Genomic DNA, 18,133 nt, shown 5'->3' with positions numbered 1-18,133 from the left:
CCTTTTCACCAAATAACTGACATATGAATGGCCAATAAGCACATGCAAAGATGCTTCACTTTATTGGTCATCAAAGAAGTGCAAATTAAAACCACAATGAAAAATTACTAACCAACCATTAAAACAGTTAAAAATTTAAAGCTGGCAGAGTATCCAGTACTGGTGAGGGTGCGGAGCAACAGAACTTACGCACACTACTGATGAGAATGTGGTTTGGAAACACTTTAAACATCTGCTGCCCACAGTGAAAGTTCTACTTCTAGATATTCACCCAAGAGAAAGACATGAACATTCATAGTAGCTTCAATTATTTACAGCCAAAAACGAAACAACCTAAATGTCCAACAATGTACCAGTGACTGGATACATTCTGAGGCATATCCATTCAGTGGATATGAATATTACTAAACAACAAAAGGAACAAACTACCGAAACATCCAACAACAATGAATCCAAATGAAAAGCCACACACAAAAGGCTACGGACGGTGCAATCATGTACTGTGTGGTTCATGTTACATGTAATTCTAGGAAAAGCCAAACTATAACCACAGAAAGCAAATCAGTGGCTGTGCAGGGCCAGGAGCTGAAGGGCCGGGGACTGACTGCAAAGGGGCAAGAGAGAACTTTTCAAGATGACAGAAACATTCTACATCTTAAATGTGGTGGTGGTTCATAATTATTTAAGTTTGGCAAAATATCAAACTGCTCACTTAAAATAGGTTTTATTGTATATACATTATAACTAACTAAAGCTGTTTAAAAACATACATACAGATAAATTAACAGTTTCTCTTATGAGCCCTCTCAGAGACATGTGCAACAAAATACAAGACAAAGGAATTTTTTACCTGATCCCAGTGCTTAAGGGAGAGTGTAGAGAGAGGTGTGGCATTAGCGAATTCAAGATTTGCAAAATGCCAATCAAGTATCTGTCTGTCTCTTGATGAGAGATATACATCACTGCAAAATGAGAACGAAGGAGCTCAAGGTTACTAAAGGGCATTACTACCATTCTCAATGGGCTGATGATGATTTCAGTGGGACTACGCCTTATGTGAAGAAATTCTATGTCAAAAAACAAGATCTCATCTGTCTTATTAAACCCTTTATTGCCAGTGCCTAGCAGGAGTGCCAAGCTTCCTACATAAAGCAAAGGCCTAACTAATTTGGATAAAAAAATTAGTTTGGGAAAAAAAGTCTTCTTTATACTATTTACCTTGCATTATAAAAGCTTACTTGTATCCTTTTTTTTGTTGTTTTATACTTTGAATAAAGCATTTTTTTAAAAAGCAAGACGGGTGGCATCCTTGACTAGAGAAAAGAGCAGATGTATGTGGATGCCAGATGCCACACAGAGCACTTGTCACCATGTAAGGGTACATTGTCAAAAATCCAACAGAAATTAAGGGTAACACTTTTCTGATCCCCAGAATTTTGAAATTTAAAGCAATACCACTTTCTACCCCACTCAAAGACAATGTTCATTCAGATATCAAATCTTATGGGAAAAAGCTATCGTTTTAAAAAAGATACCTTGATTTAAGTATCTAGGACACTCTTACATATTACCATATAAGAACAGAGTATTAAGGACCCTGACAAGTAGCCCTATGTGCACAGACACTTTCCATTCATGAAATAATCTACAATGCATTCACTGAACATACATAGAAGGCCAAGGTCTTTGTAATCTTCCTTCTAAATTTAATGGAGAGAAGAGTAAAAGCTATCTGTTGGAGCATTTATTTACCTTGGGGGATTGGCTTCCAACTCTTGAAGTTTTTCTTCTAGTTTTCCTTGTGTCTCAGCTAATTCATCATATTCCTGATGGAATTAAGAGAACCGGGTTGGTCGGGATGAGTCAGAGAGGCACCTAGTTATTTGCGCCACAGAGGGTTAGGCCTGCACCACGCCCGTTTAGGTCAATTACAAGCGTGCCTTCGCCCAAGGCTGGGTCAGGGTGCAGGGATAGTTGTTCTTGGAGACAAGTTGCAACATAACAGGGGGTGTGGAGGGGGAAGAGGATGAAGAAGAAACACACTAGTATGCTACACAGTAAGGATTAAAAAGAAAGAGTGACTACCTCTTCTCATGCATTTACTGCGTCCCTAGTATGAACAAGCCCTTCAGATCCCTCTACAAGTAAGGCAGTACTTAACACCACGTCACTAAGGAGTCTAAGGTCACATGGCTAGGAGATAATAAGTTGATTTCAACCAGATGGTCTGACTCCAATATCTCTGAAGTCCACCTTCACTGACATTACTCTACACTGTCACGGATAAACTATCACAGAGGGCTAAACTGAGATGTACGTAAGCTAAAGGATGATACTGTGAAAACAAGGCAGGAATTCTGCAGAAAAAGCAGACGAAACTAACCCATGATGTCCCCAGGGCTCCTGTGTACCAAACCCCTTCTTACTATTCTAGCATCTGTGACTGGCTAATGGCCAAAATCTCCCAGATCTATACTATCACTTAGGATTCCAAATAAAATCAGCGAGGCATGTATGTATATCATACCTTACACAGGGCGGTTAGATCCCTGTGTTTGCTTTTCACTAAGAACTCAGCAGTGATATCTCTGGGTGGTTTGACTTCAGATGCTTCTTTGTATTGCTGATGGAGTTCTTTAATTTTCTCTTTTAAATTTACCATCTAAGAGAGAAAAATACAAATTTGACATTGCAGACAGTGACATAATTCATCACCAAAGCATGTACTTTGGCTCCTCCCCTAAACTGTTATTATACCAAAACAGGGTTACACTGCCACATCTGTGGAATTAAGTACCTCTTCCAAATGATGATATTTAAAACAGGAAAAAATCCTACATGGCTCAACACAGAGGCATCACATCACTATCAGATAGGCAGGATTGACTCTGTCTTCCAAAACAAATGGAAGAACCAGGAGTATCCCATTAATAAAAACAATGTCCCCCAAATAAAAATTAATTCAAAATTTAACTACCAGGCAAAAGAAACTGTGACCAATAAAACAGTTTGGGAAACAAATTATCATGATTTGTTTTTTAAAAACGTAAATGGTCAAACCATCACATCAAGAACGTTAAGGAACCATTCCCAATGTCAGTTCTTCCAGGTTTCGGAGGGAAGGTTAAAGCCTGAAACTAGGAGCGCCACATCAGCTCGGCCGTCGGCTCTCTGCCATGCTTCTCGCGTCCTCCACACCACAGCTCGTGAAGGTGGTGTGCCAGAGACCTCTTCATTTGACAAGATGAAGACATGAAGCACAGTCAAAGAGGGAGGCCAAGAGCCTAGCCAAAAGATGCCCCCAGATTCTGTAATTATAAAGCCCCCAAGTTTGCAGCTGGCAGGATGGGGAGAAACAAACAGTTTCCCAGTCTGGAGCTGGGGCTCTGGAAGGTGAAATACACAAGGGCCCCCTATTCGTACCACTGAGGAATATCCTCATACTGGTACCTCAAGTGAAATCCTTAGGCCAGAGAACTATGATCCTGGCTACTGACATGTTGTCTTCATCATTGGGAACTTGACCCCAGCACAGCTGATCTCCCTTCCATCCTAGACTCCAGCAGACGGCACCAGACCAGCTTTGCAACAGTCAAAGGCAATCTGTCACAGGAAAGATCTATTTCTCCCAGCAACAATTACCAATGTCATACTGAAAGACTGACAGATAAAAATACAGAATTTTACCTTATTAAGAAGTTCCTTCAGTTCCTCCTGAGTTTTCACTATCTTCTTCCAATGTTCAATCTGCTCATCTTTGACATGCTTTTCTTGTAACCTGAAGAGACAATATATGTGCTCTGCTCGCACAGCTACCAGTGCTGTGTAAGACAGGTGCCCATCCAAAACATTTGATGGTATCAAGGCCCACTAAAATTTCTAACACTTTGGAATAAGAAAGTTGGCTCGTGGCAAATTATTTTGTAGGTTATATTAAATACAATCAATTCAATACCATAAAAGATATGAATTTTACAATTGAGAGAGCCTTAAGGATCATGTATGGACTTATTTTAAAAAGCTTTATTTTTAGATTTAACTATCTCATAATAAGTGAGAACTAGCTCAAATAAGACTTGATGGAAACTTAAAACACTACCCAGCAATCTATAAACGAAATCCACAATACAATAAGCAGTATCAAAGTACTTACTGAATGACAACTTCCAATGCCTGGCCAAGGGACACAGGCTTATTATTGAGGACGTTGAAGTCCAGTTGATGACTAAGGTAAGATGTAGCTTCTAGCAACCGGTTAAACTCTTGCTCTACCATTTCATCTTTCTCTTTAGGAACCTGAAAATTCGAAGTAGGGCAGAGTTGGTCCTTACAAGACTAAACATAACCATCCATGAAAACACAAATGCTCTACAGTTTAAAAGGTCAAAATATGTATCTCAAAGGAGAAACCTTTGAGGACAATGATTCAAACTATCTTTTCTATGAAGTGGTCAATTCCATTAAATGAGATATGAAATGTTTCAGCCCGGATATTCCCTATTCTCATGATTTTGCCCTCAGAGCTGGAACTCCACCTCTATGAACAGCCACAGGATTCACACTGGCGGTGAGTGAAGTCATGTGGAGCATAAGGTGCCCTGGAGCTGACATGCACTGAGATACGGGGGCTGACATGCAGACAACACACGGGAAAGGTCCTGGAGAACAAAGACTGTCAACACACCCAAGCACCTTGTAAATAAGGGCAGGATGAAAAAAATAAGAGCAACAAGGTATCTGCTTCCCCTCTAAGATAACAATTTCAGGTAGGAGTAGTGAAGAGAGAAGTGAAATTCAAGGCTATTAATAAGAACACAACAGCATCTTAATTCTCAGAGTACTAGTGTTTTAAATTCAAGGATGAATGTCCAATCTCTTAAGACTACGAGTAACTGAGGTACCAAGGCTGGCTCACTACTGTGGGGGAAGAGAACAGATTGCAAAGCAGATCATTAAGCTGCAAGATCATGCTCCTAAATCCCTGCTGTGGCCCTGCCTAGCGATGCCATCAGTTAGCTGACACAAATCCCTCTGCTAATGCTCAATTCAGCCCCAAAGTAAACTGTATCTTCAGTTCCACTGCTGAATTCATGGGGACAGCGAGAAGAAAAAAGTATGTCTAAGGAAAGCATCTCTTGCCATAATAAGTTAGGGATGGGAAATGGGTTTCAAAATTTGGAATTTCACTTTACAATCAACCTAAAATTGGTAATAAGGAACAAAACATGAAAGTTCTAATAATCACTAGGGTGAGGGAGAACAGAGGTAACTATTATGGACCAGACCATCACAGTGAAACGCTTGCTTCTCATCTGAAACACCTTCACTTTTGCCCTTCACAATTAAACAGATGATTTCAAAGCACTAGCCTCTGCCCTCTCAATGATGAGCCAACACAAGTAACTCTATCAGATGAGCCATGGTATGGCAAAAAGAATATGGTGAGAAGTATAATCTGCACCAAAACAAAGGGAAAAGGATGGCAATTCTCCTTTCAAACTGCAAATATGAAAGACACTATAACTGACTCAATCAAAATATTTTAAAGCATCAAGTTCTAAAAGATCACACATGGAAAACATCAGGAAATCTTTATGAATTAGAGAATCCCCCTGAGCCTAAGAATTAGATACCTGAGAGAATCTTCTGGTTTATGTTGAGAAACAAGGCTGTGAATCAGGCTCTGGAGTTTGGTACCATTTATGTATCAGGGTGGTACCTGGGACTTGGGTGGATCAAAGACATCTGACCTACCCATTCAATCCCACAGCCAAAGAGAGGAGCTCTTGGTGACATCCCTACTTGCTCTGTTTCCACAGCTATCAGAGCTGATGGAAGTGATCTTCTTGTCAGGAATTTCATTTACTTTCCCATCAGTTACTTTTCCTCATTGACGTGATACAGTGAAGGTCAATTCAGTTCAGTTCAGTCGCTCAGTCGTGTCCGACTCTTTGCGACCCCATGAATCGCAGCACGCCAGGCCTCCCTGTCCAACTCCTGGAGTTCACCCAAACTCATGTCCATCGAGTCGGTGATGCCATCCAGCCATCTCATCCTCTCTTGCCCCGTTCTCCTCCTGCCCCCAATCCCTCCCAGCATCAGAGTCTTTATCAATGAGTCAACTCTTTGCATCAGGTGGCCAAAGTATTGGAGTTTCAGCTTTAGCATCAGTGCTTCCAAAGAACACCCAGGACTGATCTCCTTTAGGATGGACTGGTTGGATCTCCTTGCAGTCCAAGGGACTCTCAAGAGTCTTCTCCAACAGCACAGTTCAAAAGCATCAATTCTTCGGCGCTCAGCTTTCTTCACAGTCCAACTCTCACATCCATACATGACCACTGAAAAACCCATAGCCTTGACTAGACGGATCTTTCTTTGCTGGCGAAGTAATGTCTCTGCTTTTGAATATGCTGTCTAGGTTGGTCATAACTTTCCTTCCAAGGAATAAGCGTCTTTTAATTTCATGGCTGCAGTCACCATCTCCAGTGATTTTGGAGCCCCCAGAAATAAAGTCTGCCACAGTTTCCACTGTTTCCCCATCTGTTTGCCATGAAGTGATGGGACTGGATACCATGATTTTATTTTTCTGAATGTTGAGCTTTAAGCCAACTTTTTCAGTCTCCTCTTTCACATTCATCAAGAGGCTCTTTAGTTCCTCTTCACTTTCTGCCATAAGGGTCATATACAGAGAAGCTCAAAGCAGGGCTGAAATTTTGCTTGGTGTTAATTCCCTCAATGATGTTACAAAAGATGATTCTAAAAACTCTAAATCTGGTGCTCCTTTAAAAAGGAAACAATTACGTTTTCAATATGAAACCTCCGTATTTATGAAATCTTAACTGATCACAGATGCAATGTGAAGGACTGCTTTTCCTGGAGTACAAATGGTGATATTTCTATACATGGCTTCTAAAATGCCTAGTAAGAGGATGCTATAGCAGAGGGGGGCCAGATCACATATGCCACTACGACAGGGCAGAATGTGCCAATACATATGTGTGCAAATGGTACTGATTAAAGCTCTTCCAGTGCCAACTGTATGGCTTGCTTTAGACAAGCTTTAATCTTTGCAGCTAGAGTGACAGTCACATAGGGAAGTTCATACTGAAAAAGTACGCAGCACTTCAAGGCTCAGTAACTGGGGTCCAGGGTGTGTGGTAGAGAAATATTTAAAGGGACACTGTCAAGGTTAGAGGGACCAAATTTGACCTTTTACTTCCCTCTGTTTGCTGAGCAGCCCACTTGATTCATTACACCTTCCCCTTTAGCCCACCCACATCACCACAAAAAACTTGACTTTTTACATGCGCTTTCAATGACAAAAACTCAAATGGCACCAGTCCAACATATAGGCGCAACTCTACAACAACAAACCAGTGTGAATGTATGATGGAGAGGATCTTTGGAAGCGAAAGATTTAGGTTTCAAGCTTTTAATGGGTTATTGTAAACAGTGAGGAAAATGACTTGAAAAATTATGAAAAAAAATACCTTGACAGTGTCCTTTTAACCAGTGCAGCAGAGAGAGAAATAAACTGTAAATAACAGCCCAACAGCCACGTCAAGTTTAGTTTTGTAAGACAGCTGTAAAATCAAGGCTTTAAACACACAGCATGACAGAAGCATTGTTAGCTCAGAAGCTGCAACCACCAGAGAAATAAGGAACAGACTGTACAGAGACTAAAACGGGAAAGTCAAGGCATAGAAATGGGCAAAAGAAAGGCACTTTTGGTGGTGGTTGAGGGTAGGGAGGTCAAGGGAGATGGTGTCATAAAGCAGAGAATAAAGCAAAATTCAATAAAAGAGAAAAAGAAAAACACTGGACAGAAACAAGAACAACACAGAATCAAACAAACAAACACCAAACCAAAAGCTCACCGCCACATCTGATCGACACTAGAATGGCATGACGACAGCCCTAGTGCACCTCTCTAACTCAGGGCTCCCGTTAACAGTGAGGCCCCACCCAGCATCTGCTAGCTAAGCAGTTATAGGAATGTTGGCAGTGAGACCAGGGATACCTTTGATACCTGGATTGTCTTCCCAATTAATTTAAAAATTCCACTTTGAAATTAAAGAAATTATTTGGAAAACAGTAAATAAAATATTTGTCCATTAGGAAATTAACATTGACTGGGAGAAAACCAAAATGTGTTTTTGATGTATTTAAACCTTGAATTTGTGTCTAAAATTAAGTTAATTACATATGTTCCAGTTGATTCAGACAATGAAAAGAATTTTAGCAACTGACTACCTTAAGCACTCCTTAAATACTGTTTCATGTCATTTCTTTCCTTTCGGTGAGAACCCTTGAACTCTGTTAGTTTCACAAATAATTATGAAAGGATGTTGACATATTGGCGGTCTTTAAATACAAGTCTCAATAATTTTAATTTGACCATTCTATTCTAGATTCTTAGTCACATTCTGAGAAAGGAACTTAGCAAATGACTACCAGCGTTATTAGCACCATGTCTGATGGCAGCTGGATTTCTGTATTACACCCCAGTGAGAACACGAAACAACAAACTATGTATTCTTTTGGGAAAGAATCACTGATACAGTTTTCTAGCAAAGAATCAAACAAAAAGGCTATCACTTGAAACAGATTTTACGATTCTTCAAAACCATTTATTTCTCTACAAAAGTCTCCAAATAAACGGTTCCTTTAAGATGAAAAATTTGGTGAGTCTCACTCCTGTAAATGGATTATAATCCTGACTGTTTTGGTCCTGTAGATTATATGGAACATCCCTGAACATGGTCATGGGTTGGGGAAACCATGTGACTGGCCCATGCAGAATAAATTTTGGGAAAGCCAAGCAACTTTTTGGACAGGGTCCCTGATTCTGCAAGAAGTCATCGCAAAGAAAAGACAGCTCTTAGTTCTATCTCTGGTTGCATTCTATCATCACAAGCTTGATAGGTCTTCAAAAACACTGCCCATCTGTCACACTTCTAGTCTGCATAAGTTCTCTAGCAGCAGAGCAAAAATGGAGTTAAGGTACACCTAGGTTCAGGTACTTAAAAGTTCTGACATTTAGCAAGAGAAATCCTCAGGAAAAAGTAACACCCTGAAAAAAGTTGTAATGGCCAAATCTGGCCGACAGAGGTTACAGTCAATCTCCACCTCTCCCATTTCCATGTACTTCTGTAATTACAATAAAACGAAACACTGGTTCCTTTGGTAAATTGTGGAAGAACAAATTTACATCTGAGGGGTTTCCAACTCAGATTCTGAAATAGCTAAGGGAAATGAAAGATAGCTGTTGACCCTAAAGGGAGAATAAGGCAAGGGGAATATCCTTAATCTAAATATTGGGTAGGCCAAAAAGTTCATTCAGGTTTTTCTGTAACACCGTACAAAAACCCAAATGAACTTTTTGGCCAACTCAATAAAATTCAATGTGATTCTATAAATGGAGATTGCTGCCTCCCTCCCCCTTTAACTCATAAGGTATTAGGGGATGTAAATAACTGACTTTCCTAGAGCAGGGACTAAGCCATATGGAGACGGAACATATAATAACCTAGACACCACTCTATATGAACACAACTGGATACCTGGTAACTTACAGTAGGTACTGAGTGTACCCAATCAATGGTATTTATAAGAAGCCTGGTATGCATTACCTTTCAAGAGTTATCTTTCTTCCTCTGAGCTATTCCCAAGCAGAAAATCAGGATCTGTTTCTCCAAGTGGTTACTGAGCCTTTGGCTCTCACTTGATAGTAACAACACATACACACATACACACCCCTCTCTCTTACACTCATGACTCAAAAAAAGCTGAAAACAAAACTAGAATCTAAAGCCCTTGAGTTACTAGCTGGTGTATAGGAGATGCAGAAAACACTCAGCCACTTCTCTAGCATACCCCACAATCCAGCTTTTCAGACCTCCCACTGGTGACTCCCAAAATGCTACTGAAAACATGAATTACCCTATTTTCCAACCTTATCCATTCAAAACTAATTACAGCATAATTCAGAGTATGACTCCATCATCAATTAACGATGACAATGAGCAGGGCAGCTGCTTCATTAGCTCTGACTGTTTTTATAGGCTTGGAAGATACTTCTATTAGTTCAATATCCTAGCTGCCAGTGCAAGACCAGAGAGAACGGAGAGGCAAGCTCTTTCAGGGATTCTTGTGACTGTGATTAAAACAATAACAAGGTAATGTAACAAAAACTACTTACTACATGATTTTTTTCCTATAGCAGCAAAATGCCTGGATATGGTAATATGTTCCTAAGACAACACTGTTGTTTAGTCACTAAGTCATGTCTGAGTCTTGGCAATCCCGTGGACTATAGCCTGCCAGGTCCTTCTGTCCATGGGACTTCTCAGTCAAGAATACTGGAGTAGGTTCCCATTTCCTTCTCCAGGAGATCTTCACAACTCAAGAGACTGAGCTTACATCTCCTGCACTGTCAGGTGGGTTCTTTACCACTGAGTCACCAGGGAGGCCCTTAAGACAATATTACAAGTGGTTTATATAACTGAGTTTGCTGCTGCCCTTGTACAGGATGAAATAATTAACTTCTGTATACTAACAAAAGAACCATCTAACTACCCTCTTTTCCACTGACACTACACAGAAAGAATGGAGCAACACATCCCGTTTTGTACAATAGTTTACTAAAGAAAAAGCAATGGCTGAGTATCATCATTCTAGGTGGGCCTCCTTCGAGTAACAATTAAAATAAGTTCTTTTAATAAAAGAAGGAGACTCAGCTGATGCAGTCACACTGACAGAACTGCACACCTCTCCTGCCCCAGCCTTCCCTGGACTCTCAGCCAGGCAGAACAGAATTAAACACCCGGGGAAGTGGGATGGATTGGGACACTGGAATTGACATATATACACGACTATGTATAAAGTAGATAACTAGTCAGAACCAACTGTATAGCAAAGGGAACTCTACTCGGTGCTCTGCGGTGACCTAAATGGGAAGGAAATCCAAAAGAGGAGATATATGCACACTTGTGGCTGATTCACCCTGCCGCACAGCAGAAACTAACACAGCACTGTAAAGCGACTATAGACCATTTTTAAAGTTAAAAAAAAAAAAGCTAGAACACCAGACAAGAGACCTGACTCTACAATTTATTGACTATGGTGATGTCAGGCAAACGTGCATGCTTTAGATTCTTCCCCTGCAAAATGAGGAAACGAAGCAACTGAGTGAGATTCCTTAGATTTCTAAAGCCATGAAACATATCTGAATATAAGTTAATCTGGCTATAAGCCAAAACCCAGTCTGTATTCCTCTTCTGAGCTAGATTACTGGGAACAGCAAGATACAGAAACATTAATAGGGCAAGCAGAACTCAAAGCTACAAAGAAATTCTTTCCCCAAATTTAACAATGCCTAAAGAATCCTCCTTACTATTTAGCTGCATTACCAAATACAAACCAACCAAGAAAAATTCTATAAAGATCAGAGTTGAACGACAACAAAATGCTGAAAACCACACACCAGCTTAACAACTGTTTACCAGAATGCTACTCAAAGAGCTGGTCCTGGTGAGATCAGGAGCTTATGCCAGAACATAAACTAAAGCAACATTTCTTTCACTGAGAAAAGTCCTGCTACCAAAGCCATCTGAACTAACACTGTGGTTAAAAGGATGCAGTTTATTTACATTCTGGCACAAGATATCTCTCTCATCCCATATTAGTAACCGACAGCTCACGAACCGGCAGCTGGCTGTAGGCCACACCTGAGTGAATGCTGCTGTTCTATGGGATTCCCTGGTGGCTCAGATGGTAAAGACTCTGCCTCTAATGCAGGAGACCTGGGCTTCATCCCTGGATTGGGACGATTCCCCTGGAGAAGGGCATTTATTTGGAAACAAATGTTTTTTAAAATGTTTTACAGCTTATCTAATACCACAAAATCAGACCATTCCTCTGGATATCTCTACTAGGGGAAAAAAACTCACATTTTACTGTTAGAAAGACTAAATGAACCTGTTCTACATTCAGGAAAGTCAAAAGAAAAAGATAGTGTCTCAAAGATCAGTGATAATCTTTGGCTTGGATTCCATTACTTCTTGAGGATATAATATCAACTTCAAAGACCTTGCTTCCATAATTCAATTCTCTGAATTATTGTCTATCTACATAAAACATCTATCTGGTCATGTTACTTCCCCCGCTCTCAACAAGCCTGGATAGATGGAACTAGACTGGAAAAATGGGAGCCTATTATAAGACTCTTTCTACATTTGTATATGTGTGAAAATTTGTGTACAAGTCCCATCAGACTGTAGTGGCTTATATGGCAGGGACTGTCTTATTCATCTCTGCATTTGTTTTTAAACAGGTCTTTGCAAGTAATAGAAGTTTACAGAATTGCTGAATTAATGTCTACTTCATCTTTTTCTATTTTATTGTTAGAAGGCTGCTTGCCCTTTTCCCTCACCCCCAGAAAAGCCCTGGAAGTAAATTTGGATCCAGAATGGTAGGGATGGGAACCAAAGCATTCCTTGAAAGTCTGTACTTCTCTGATATGAACCCTATAAAAAAGTCTTTCCCTAAAGGTAGACAGTAAAAGGCGAGGATGTCCCATAGGACCTATGACAAAAAATTCTAGAGTTGGAATATTACCACCTTCAATAACAGTAGCTACACTGCCATACACATAGCAAATCTTCTCTTCCTTGAAATATAAAGGTGATAATGTGTTTATATCCTGAGAACTAGAGTCTCTTTTACTCCTAACAGGGGAGCTGGCAAAACTGCCATTGAAAACAAACTTTTGAGTTTCACAGGCCCCTAAAAATTAGAACTGACATATAACCTACCAAGCAGTTGTTAAAACACTCCTACTCTCCCACATTAGACATCACTTTCAGGTTACTGCCACGCTGACTATAGGACGCTCCTATCTGGGCTTCCCTGGTGCGCAGTGTATTCGATCCCTGAGTTGGGAAGATCTCTTGGAGAAGGAAATGGCAACCCACTCCAGTATTCCTGCCTAGGAAATCCCACGGACTGGCAGGCTACAGTCTATCGGGTTGCAAAAAGTTGGATGTGACTTAGTGACTAAACAACAACAACAAATGCCTCTGATAAACAAATACTTTAACCTACCTAAGCATCAATTTAGTACTACCATTCACTATTAGCCCATCAAAAACCTGACCCTAGGAACATAAAACTGAAATCATGAAGAGCACACAAAGCTAAAGCACATGATGGGAGGCACAATACAAAGAAATGAAGAATCAGGTGGTCAATTCTACAGGTCTCTTAGGGTATAGGTGGCCACAGCCAAATAAAAAAATTAATCACTTGACTAGCCTAACTTTCATTAAGTATTGAGGCACCTAAGCAGCTATTATAACTCCTCCCTATATAGCTCAGAGTTAAGGATCTGAATAAAGCCACATTACTTCTACCCTCAGTTCATATTTGTATGTGTGTATATTCACCCACATTATTTCCCCAAAATTGCTTTCAACTGAACCAAAGAAATTGTATGAAGTTGTTTGCTGTCAACTTACAGCTTGTCCGTTCGCTTCATAAAGTGGGCATTTTTGCTTGATCTTGGCCAGTTCCATATTTACTTGTTTGCTGACCACAGCCATGGGATTCCCTCCTAAAAAAAACTCCAGCAATTAAATTCACATACCTTATGAAAAGGGAACAAAAACTTCAAAGCAAAAATATTTTTACTCAAATTTTAAAATATCAAAGCTTAGGGTATGTGAATTAATACCAAAAAAATGCCCAAAGTAAAAGAAATACATAAGTAAGCGTGAAGAAGGAAGCAAACCACAGTGTGTGTGTGCTCAGTCACTCAACCTGGTACCAAAAATCAGTAACATCACAGACCAGGCACGCCTGATGCCAATGCAGGCTGGAATGTGAGAAAGTGGGGAAGACCACCAGACCACTCGGGTGTGGCCTAGATCCAATCCCTTATGACTATACAGTGGAAGTGAGAAATAGATTTAAGGGACGAGATCTGATAGACAGAGTGCCCGATGAACTATGGACGGAGGTTCATGACATTGTACAGGAGACAGGGATCAAGACCATCCCCATGGAAAAGAAATGCAAAAAAGCAAAATTGCTGTCTGGGGAGGCCTTACAAATAGCTGTGAAAAGAGAAGCGAAAAGCAAAGGAGAAAAGGAAAGATATAAGCATCTGAATGCAGAGTTCCAAAGAATAGCAAGAAGAGTTAAGAAAGCCTTCCTCAGCGATCAATGCAAAGAAATACAGGAAAACAACAGAATGGGAAAGACTAGAGATTTCTTCAAGAAAATTAGAGATACCAAGGGAACATTTCAGGCAAAGATGGGCTCGATAAAGGACAGAAATGGTATGGACCTAACAGAAGCAGAAGATATTAAGAAGACGTGGCAAGAATACACAGAAGAACTGTACAAAAAAGATCTTCACGACCCAGATGATCACGATGGTGTGATCACTCACCTAGAGCCAGACATCCTAGAATGAGAAGTCAAGTGAGTCTTAGGAAGCATCACTACGAACAAAGCTAGTGGAGGTGATGGAATTCCAGTTGAGCTATTTCAAATCCTAAAAGGTGATGCTGTGAAAGTGCTGCACTTAATATGCCAGCAAATTTGGAAAACTCAGCAGTGGCCACAGGACTGGAAAAAGTCAGTTTCCATTCCAATCCCAAAGAAAGGCAATGCCAAAGAATGCTCAAACTACCGCACAATTGCACTCATCTCACACTCTAGTATAGTAATGCTCACAATTCTCCAAGCCAGGCTTCAGCAGTACATGAACCGTGAACTTCCAGATGTTCAAGCTGGTTTTAGAAAAGGCAGAGGAAGCAGAGATCAAATTGCCAACATCCGCTGGATCATCGAAAAAGCAAGAGAGTTCCAGAAAAATATCTATTTCTGCTTCATTGACTATGCCAAAGCCTTAGACTGTGTGGATCACAATAAACTGTGGAAAATTCTTCAAGAGATGGGAATACCAGACCACCTGACCTGCCTCTTGAGAAATCTGTATGCAGGTCAGGAAGCAACAGTTAAAACTGGAGATGGAACAATAGACTGGTTCCAAATAGGAAAAGGAGTACGTCAAGGCTGCATATTGTCACCCTGCTTATTTAACTTCTATGCAGAGTACATCATGAGAAACGCTGGGCTGGAAGAAGCACAAGCTGGAATCAAGATTGCTGGGAGAAGTATCAATAACCTCAGATATGGAGATGACACCACCCTTATGGCAGAAAGTGAAGAGGAACTAAAGAGCCTCTTGATGAACGTGAAAGAGGAGACTGAAAAAGTTGGCTTGAAGCTCAACATTCAGAAAAATAAAATCATGGTATCCAGTCCCATCACTTCATGGCAAACAGATGGGGAAACAGCGGAAACTGTGGCAGACTTTATTTCTGGGGGCTCCAAAATCACTGGAGATGGTGACTGCAGCCATGAAATTAAAAGACGCATACTCCTTGGAAGGAAAGTTATGACCAACCTAGATAGCATATTCAAAAGCAGAGACATTACTTCGCCAACAAAGAAAGATCCGTCTAGTCAAGGCTATGGGTTTTTCAGTGGTCATGTATGGATGTGAGAGTTGGACTGTGAAGAAAGCTGAGCGCCGAAGAATTGATGCTTTTGAACTGTGCTGTTGGAGAAGACTCTTGAGAGTCCCTTGGACTGCAAGGAGATCTAACCAGTCCATTCTAAAGGAGATCAGTTCTGGGTGTTCTTTGGAAGCACTGATGCTGAAGCTGTAACTCCAATACTTTGGCCACCTGATGCGAAGAGTTGACTCATTGGTAAAGACTCTGATGCTGGGAGGGATTGGGGGCAGGAGGAGAAGGGGACAAGAGAGGATGAGATGGCTGGATGGTATCACCGACTCGATGGACATGAGTTTGGGTGAACTCCGGAGTTGGTGATGGACAGGGAGGCCTGGCTTGCTGCAATTCATGGGGTCACAGAGTCGGACACGACTCAGCGACTGAACTGACAGATCCTTCTAGACTTTACATGTGTAAAATTAGACACTACATACAAAAGGATCATAACACAAGCACTGTTTTATAATCACTTTTCAGCTTAGCAATAAATTGTGGACATAATTTCATGTTAATATGGAGCTACAGATTTTTAGCAGGTGGACAGCTCTCACTGAATAACAATTTAATCTTCTAATCTGCGGTTTCTAACATTCTGTTACAAAACTGAAAATGTTTTGAACACAATATGGTTCACTCATCTATTTTCTTTAGGTTAATTTCCTAGAACTAGATCTGCCAGGGCAAAATCTACACACATTTTAAATTATGCACATACTGATACATCTTTTCAGAAAACTGTTTGCCAATTTACCTTTCAGTAACTCTGAAAACAGGCTTCCCAGCTGGTGTAGTGGTAAAGAATCCACCTGCCAATGCAGGAGACATGAGAGACACAAGTTTGATGTCTGGGTGGGGAAGATCCCCTGGAGAAGGAAATGGCAACCCACGCCACTATTCTTGCCTGGAAAACTCCACAGACAGAAGAACCTTCCAGGTTGTCACAAACAGCTGGACATGACTGAGCGATTGAGCACATACATCTAAGACTAAGAACAGAATCCTAACCAATATATTTAAAACCTTAATCTATGACTTTATAAGGTCAAACCACTTTGTGAGTCTCAGACCCTGAAATCATAACACAAAACTAAGAACTACTTACCAAGACCTGTTACCACCATGGCTCCAAGGTCAGCTACATAGTTTCCTTTGCGAAACGTAGCAACTCGTCCACCCACACGATCCTGTTTTTAAAAATTAAATGGCTAAAATTAATTCTAGTTTAATCATAATCTGGCAAAGTACCATCTCAGCCCTCTTTGATAACTTAAAAAGAAAAAGCTGTAGAGTTTACATGAAGTATGACATTAGCGCAAAGAGCAAATGAAGTTTAACTATTTGAGGGAATGGGAGATAATGAATGACACATCAAAGGAACAGAATTAAGTGCTATGAGATAGGAAAAAATTTAATAGCCAGAAGACATCAGTTATAGGTACTATTAGTTCTCAACCCCAATGTCTCTAATACCACTTATTGTACAGGCTGAGCAAGGGCCACCCACATAGAAAATACCTGCACACAAATTTCAACACTTAAGGTCATTTTTCTACCACCATGTTCTGACTCTTGTCCTCAGTGTCAAAGTCAGGTGTGACTGACTTGATAGACAACTTCTCTGAGAAATGCCTCTTCCATGCAGCCTCATGCCCAAGGGCAGTGTCTACTGAACATGAATGGTTGACAATACCTCTCATTTCTAAACAGGCCCAAGTATGATCTTTGCTGACAGGAGATTTTCAAGTATAGGGAAATCTTTCTGAGCTGCAGTGAAACCTCAGTCATAAGTTACATGAGTACTCTGTAAACTCCAGACCAACACATGAAAAAAAGCAAAACAAGACAAACCTATACACATGGGTAGGAATCATAATGATCCTCCATTATTCTTTACTGTATTCTCAGTACATAGGATACACAGGCACACAGATATTTTCCAATTAAGGAATAAAATGTTATTTTTAGTAAGACTATCACAAATTATTTATTTTGACTTCCCCATACTATCTGAAAAGAACATTTTAAAAAATTAAATTTAGATTGTACTGCACAAAACATTTTGAAAGCTTTTATTAAATTTTAGATGGTTTAGGTTATGTGAGAAGTGTGTTTTTGTTGTTGCTATTTTAAGTGGCAGGAGCCCACAGAGGTCTTTAAGCCACTGAAAGATAATTAAATCTCATTACTCATGAAAATGAGCTGAACAGTCCTAATGGGATGCTCTTTTTTTCTACTCTGTGCCATCATCCTCGTCCTCCTTCAGCTTCCATTCCTCTCTCTGGACTAATGGTAGGGAGCCAGTATCTTGGATTTACCAAGGCTGTAAAAGACAGCTGCTGCCTGAGAAGCAACTCCTCTCCTATTACTATCAAACAGAATACAGCCACCACTAAAAGTAACTGCACTCTATAAAGGGTATTTCAACAAAGCCCCAAATTGAAAGTTGCTAATTGTAAGAAACAATGACCTGAAAATACATAGCAAAGGGCTATACAGATTATTTACAAACTCTAAATACTCACTGAGCCCTTTTCAAAGTCTCACTG

At 40.3% G+C, this 18,133-nt stretch overlaps 1 protein-coding gene across 2 annotated transcripts in view; it reads right to left on the bottom strand.

The window, feature by feature from the left end:
- The window catches only part of KDM1A (lysine demethylase 1A), a 62,727-nt gene that overhangs the window by 9,153 nt on the left and 35,441 nt on the right, over positions 1 to 18,133 (bottom strand). For both annotated transcript variants that reach the window (XM_005676880.3, XM_005676879.3), the window contains 7 exons: positions 16,690 to 16,771; positions 13,518 to 13,612; positions 4,154 to 4,296; positions 3,688 to 3,778; positions 2,528 to 2,662; positions 1,753 to 1,826; positions 851 to 962 (listed from right to left, as the gene is read on the bottom strand). In XM_005676880.3, the coding sequence (XP_005676937.3) occupies positions 851 to 962; positions 1,753 to 1,826; positions 2,528 to 2,662; positions 3,688 to 3,778; positions 4,154 to 4,296; positions 13,518 to 13,612; positions 16,690 to 16,771 (732 nt within the window). The remainder of the gene's footprint in view (positions 1 to 850; positions 963 to 1,752; positions 1,827 to 2,527; positions 2,663 to 3,687; positions 3,779 to 4,153; positions 4,297 to 13,517; positions 13,613 to 16,689; positions 16,772 to 18,133) is intronic.

Source organism: Capra hircus, chromosome 2 (assembly GCF_001704415.2).
Source record: "Capra hircus breed San Clemente chromosome 2, ASM170441v1, whole genome shotgun sequence".
NCBI classification, from domain to species: domain Eukaryota; kingdom Metazoa; phylum Chordata; class Mammalia; order Artiodactyla; family Bovidae; genus Capra; species Capra hircus.
The sequence above is the reverse complement of the archived record's forward strand: the minus strand, read 5'-3'. Positions and strand labels throughout refer to the sequence as shown.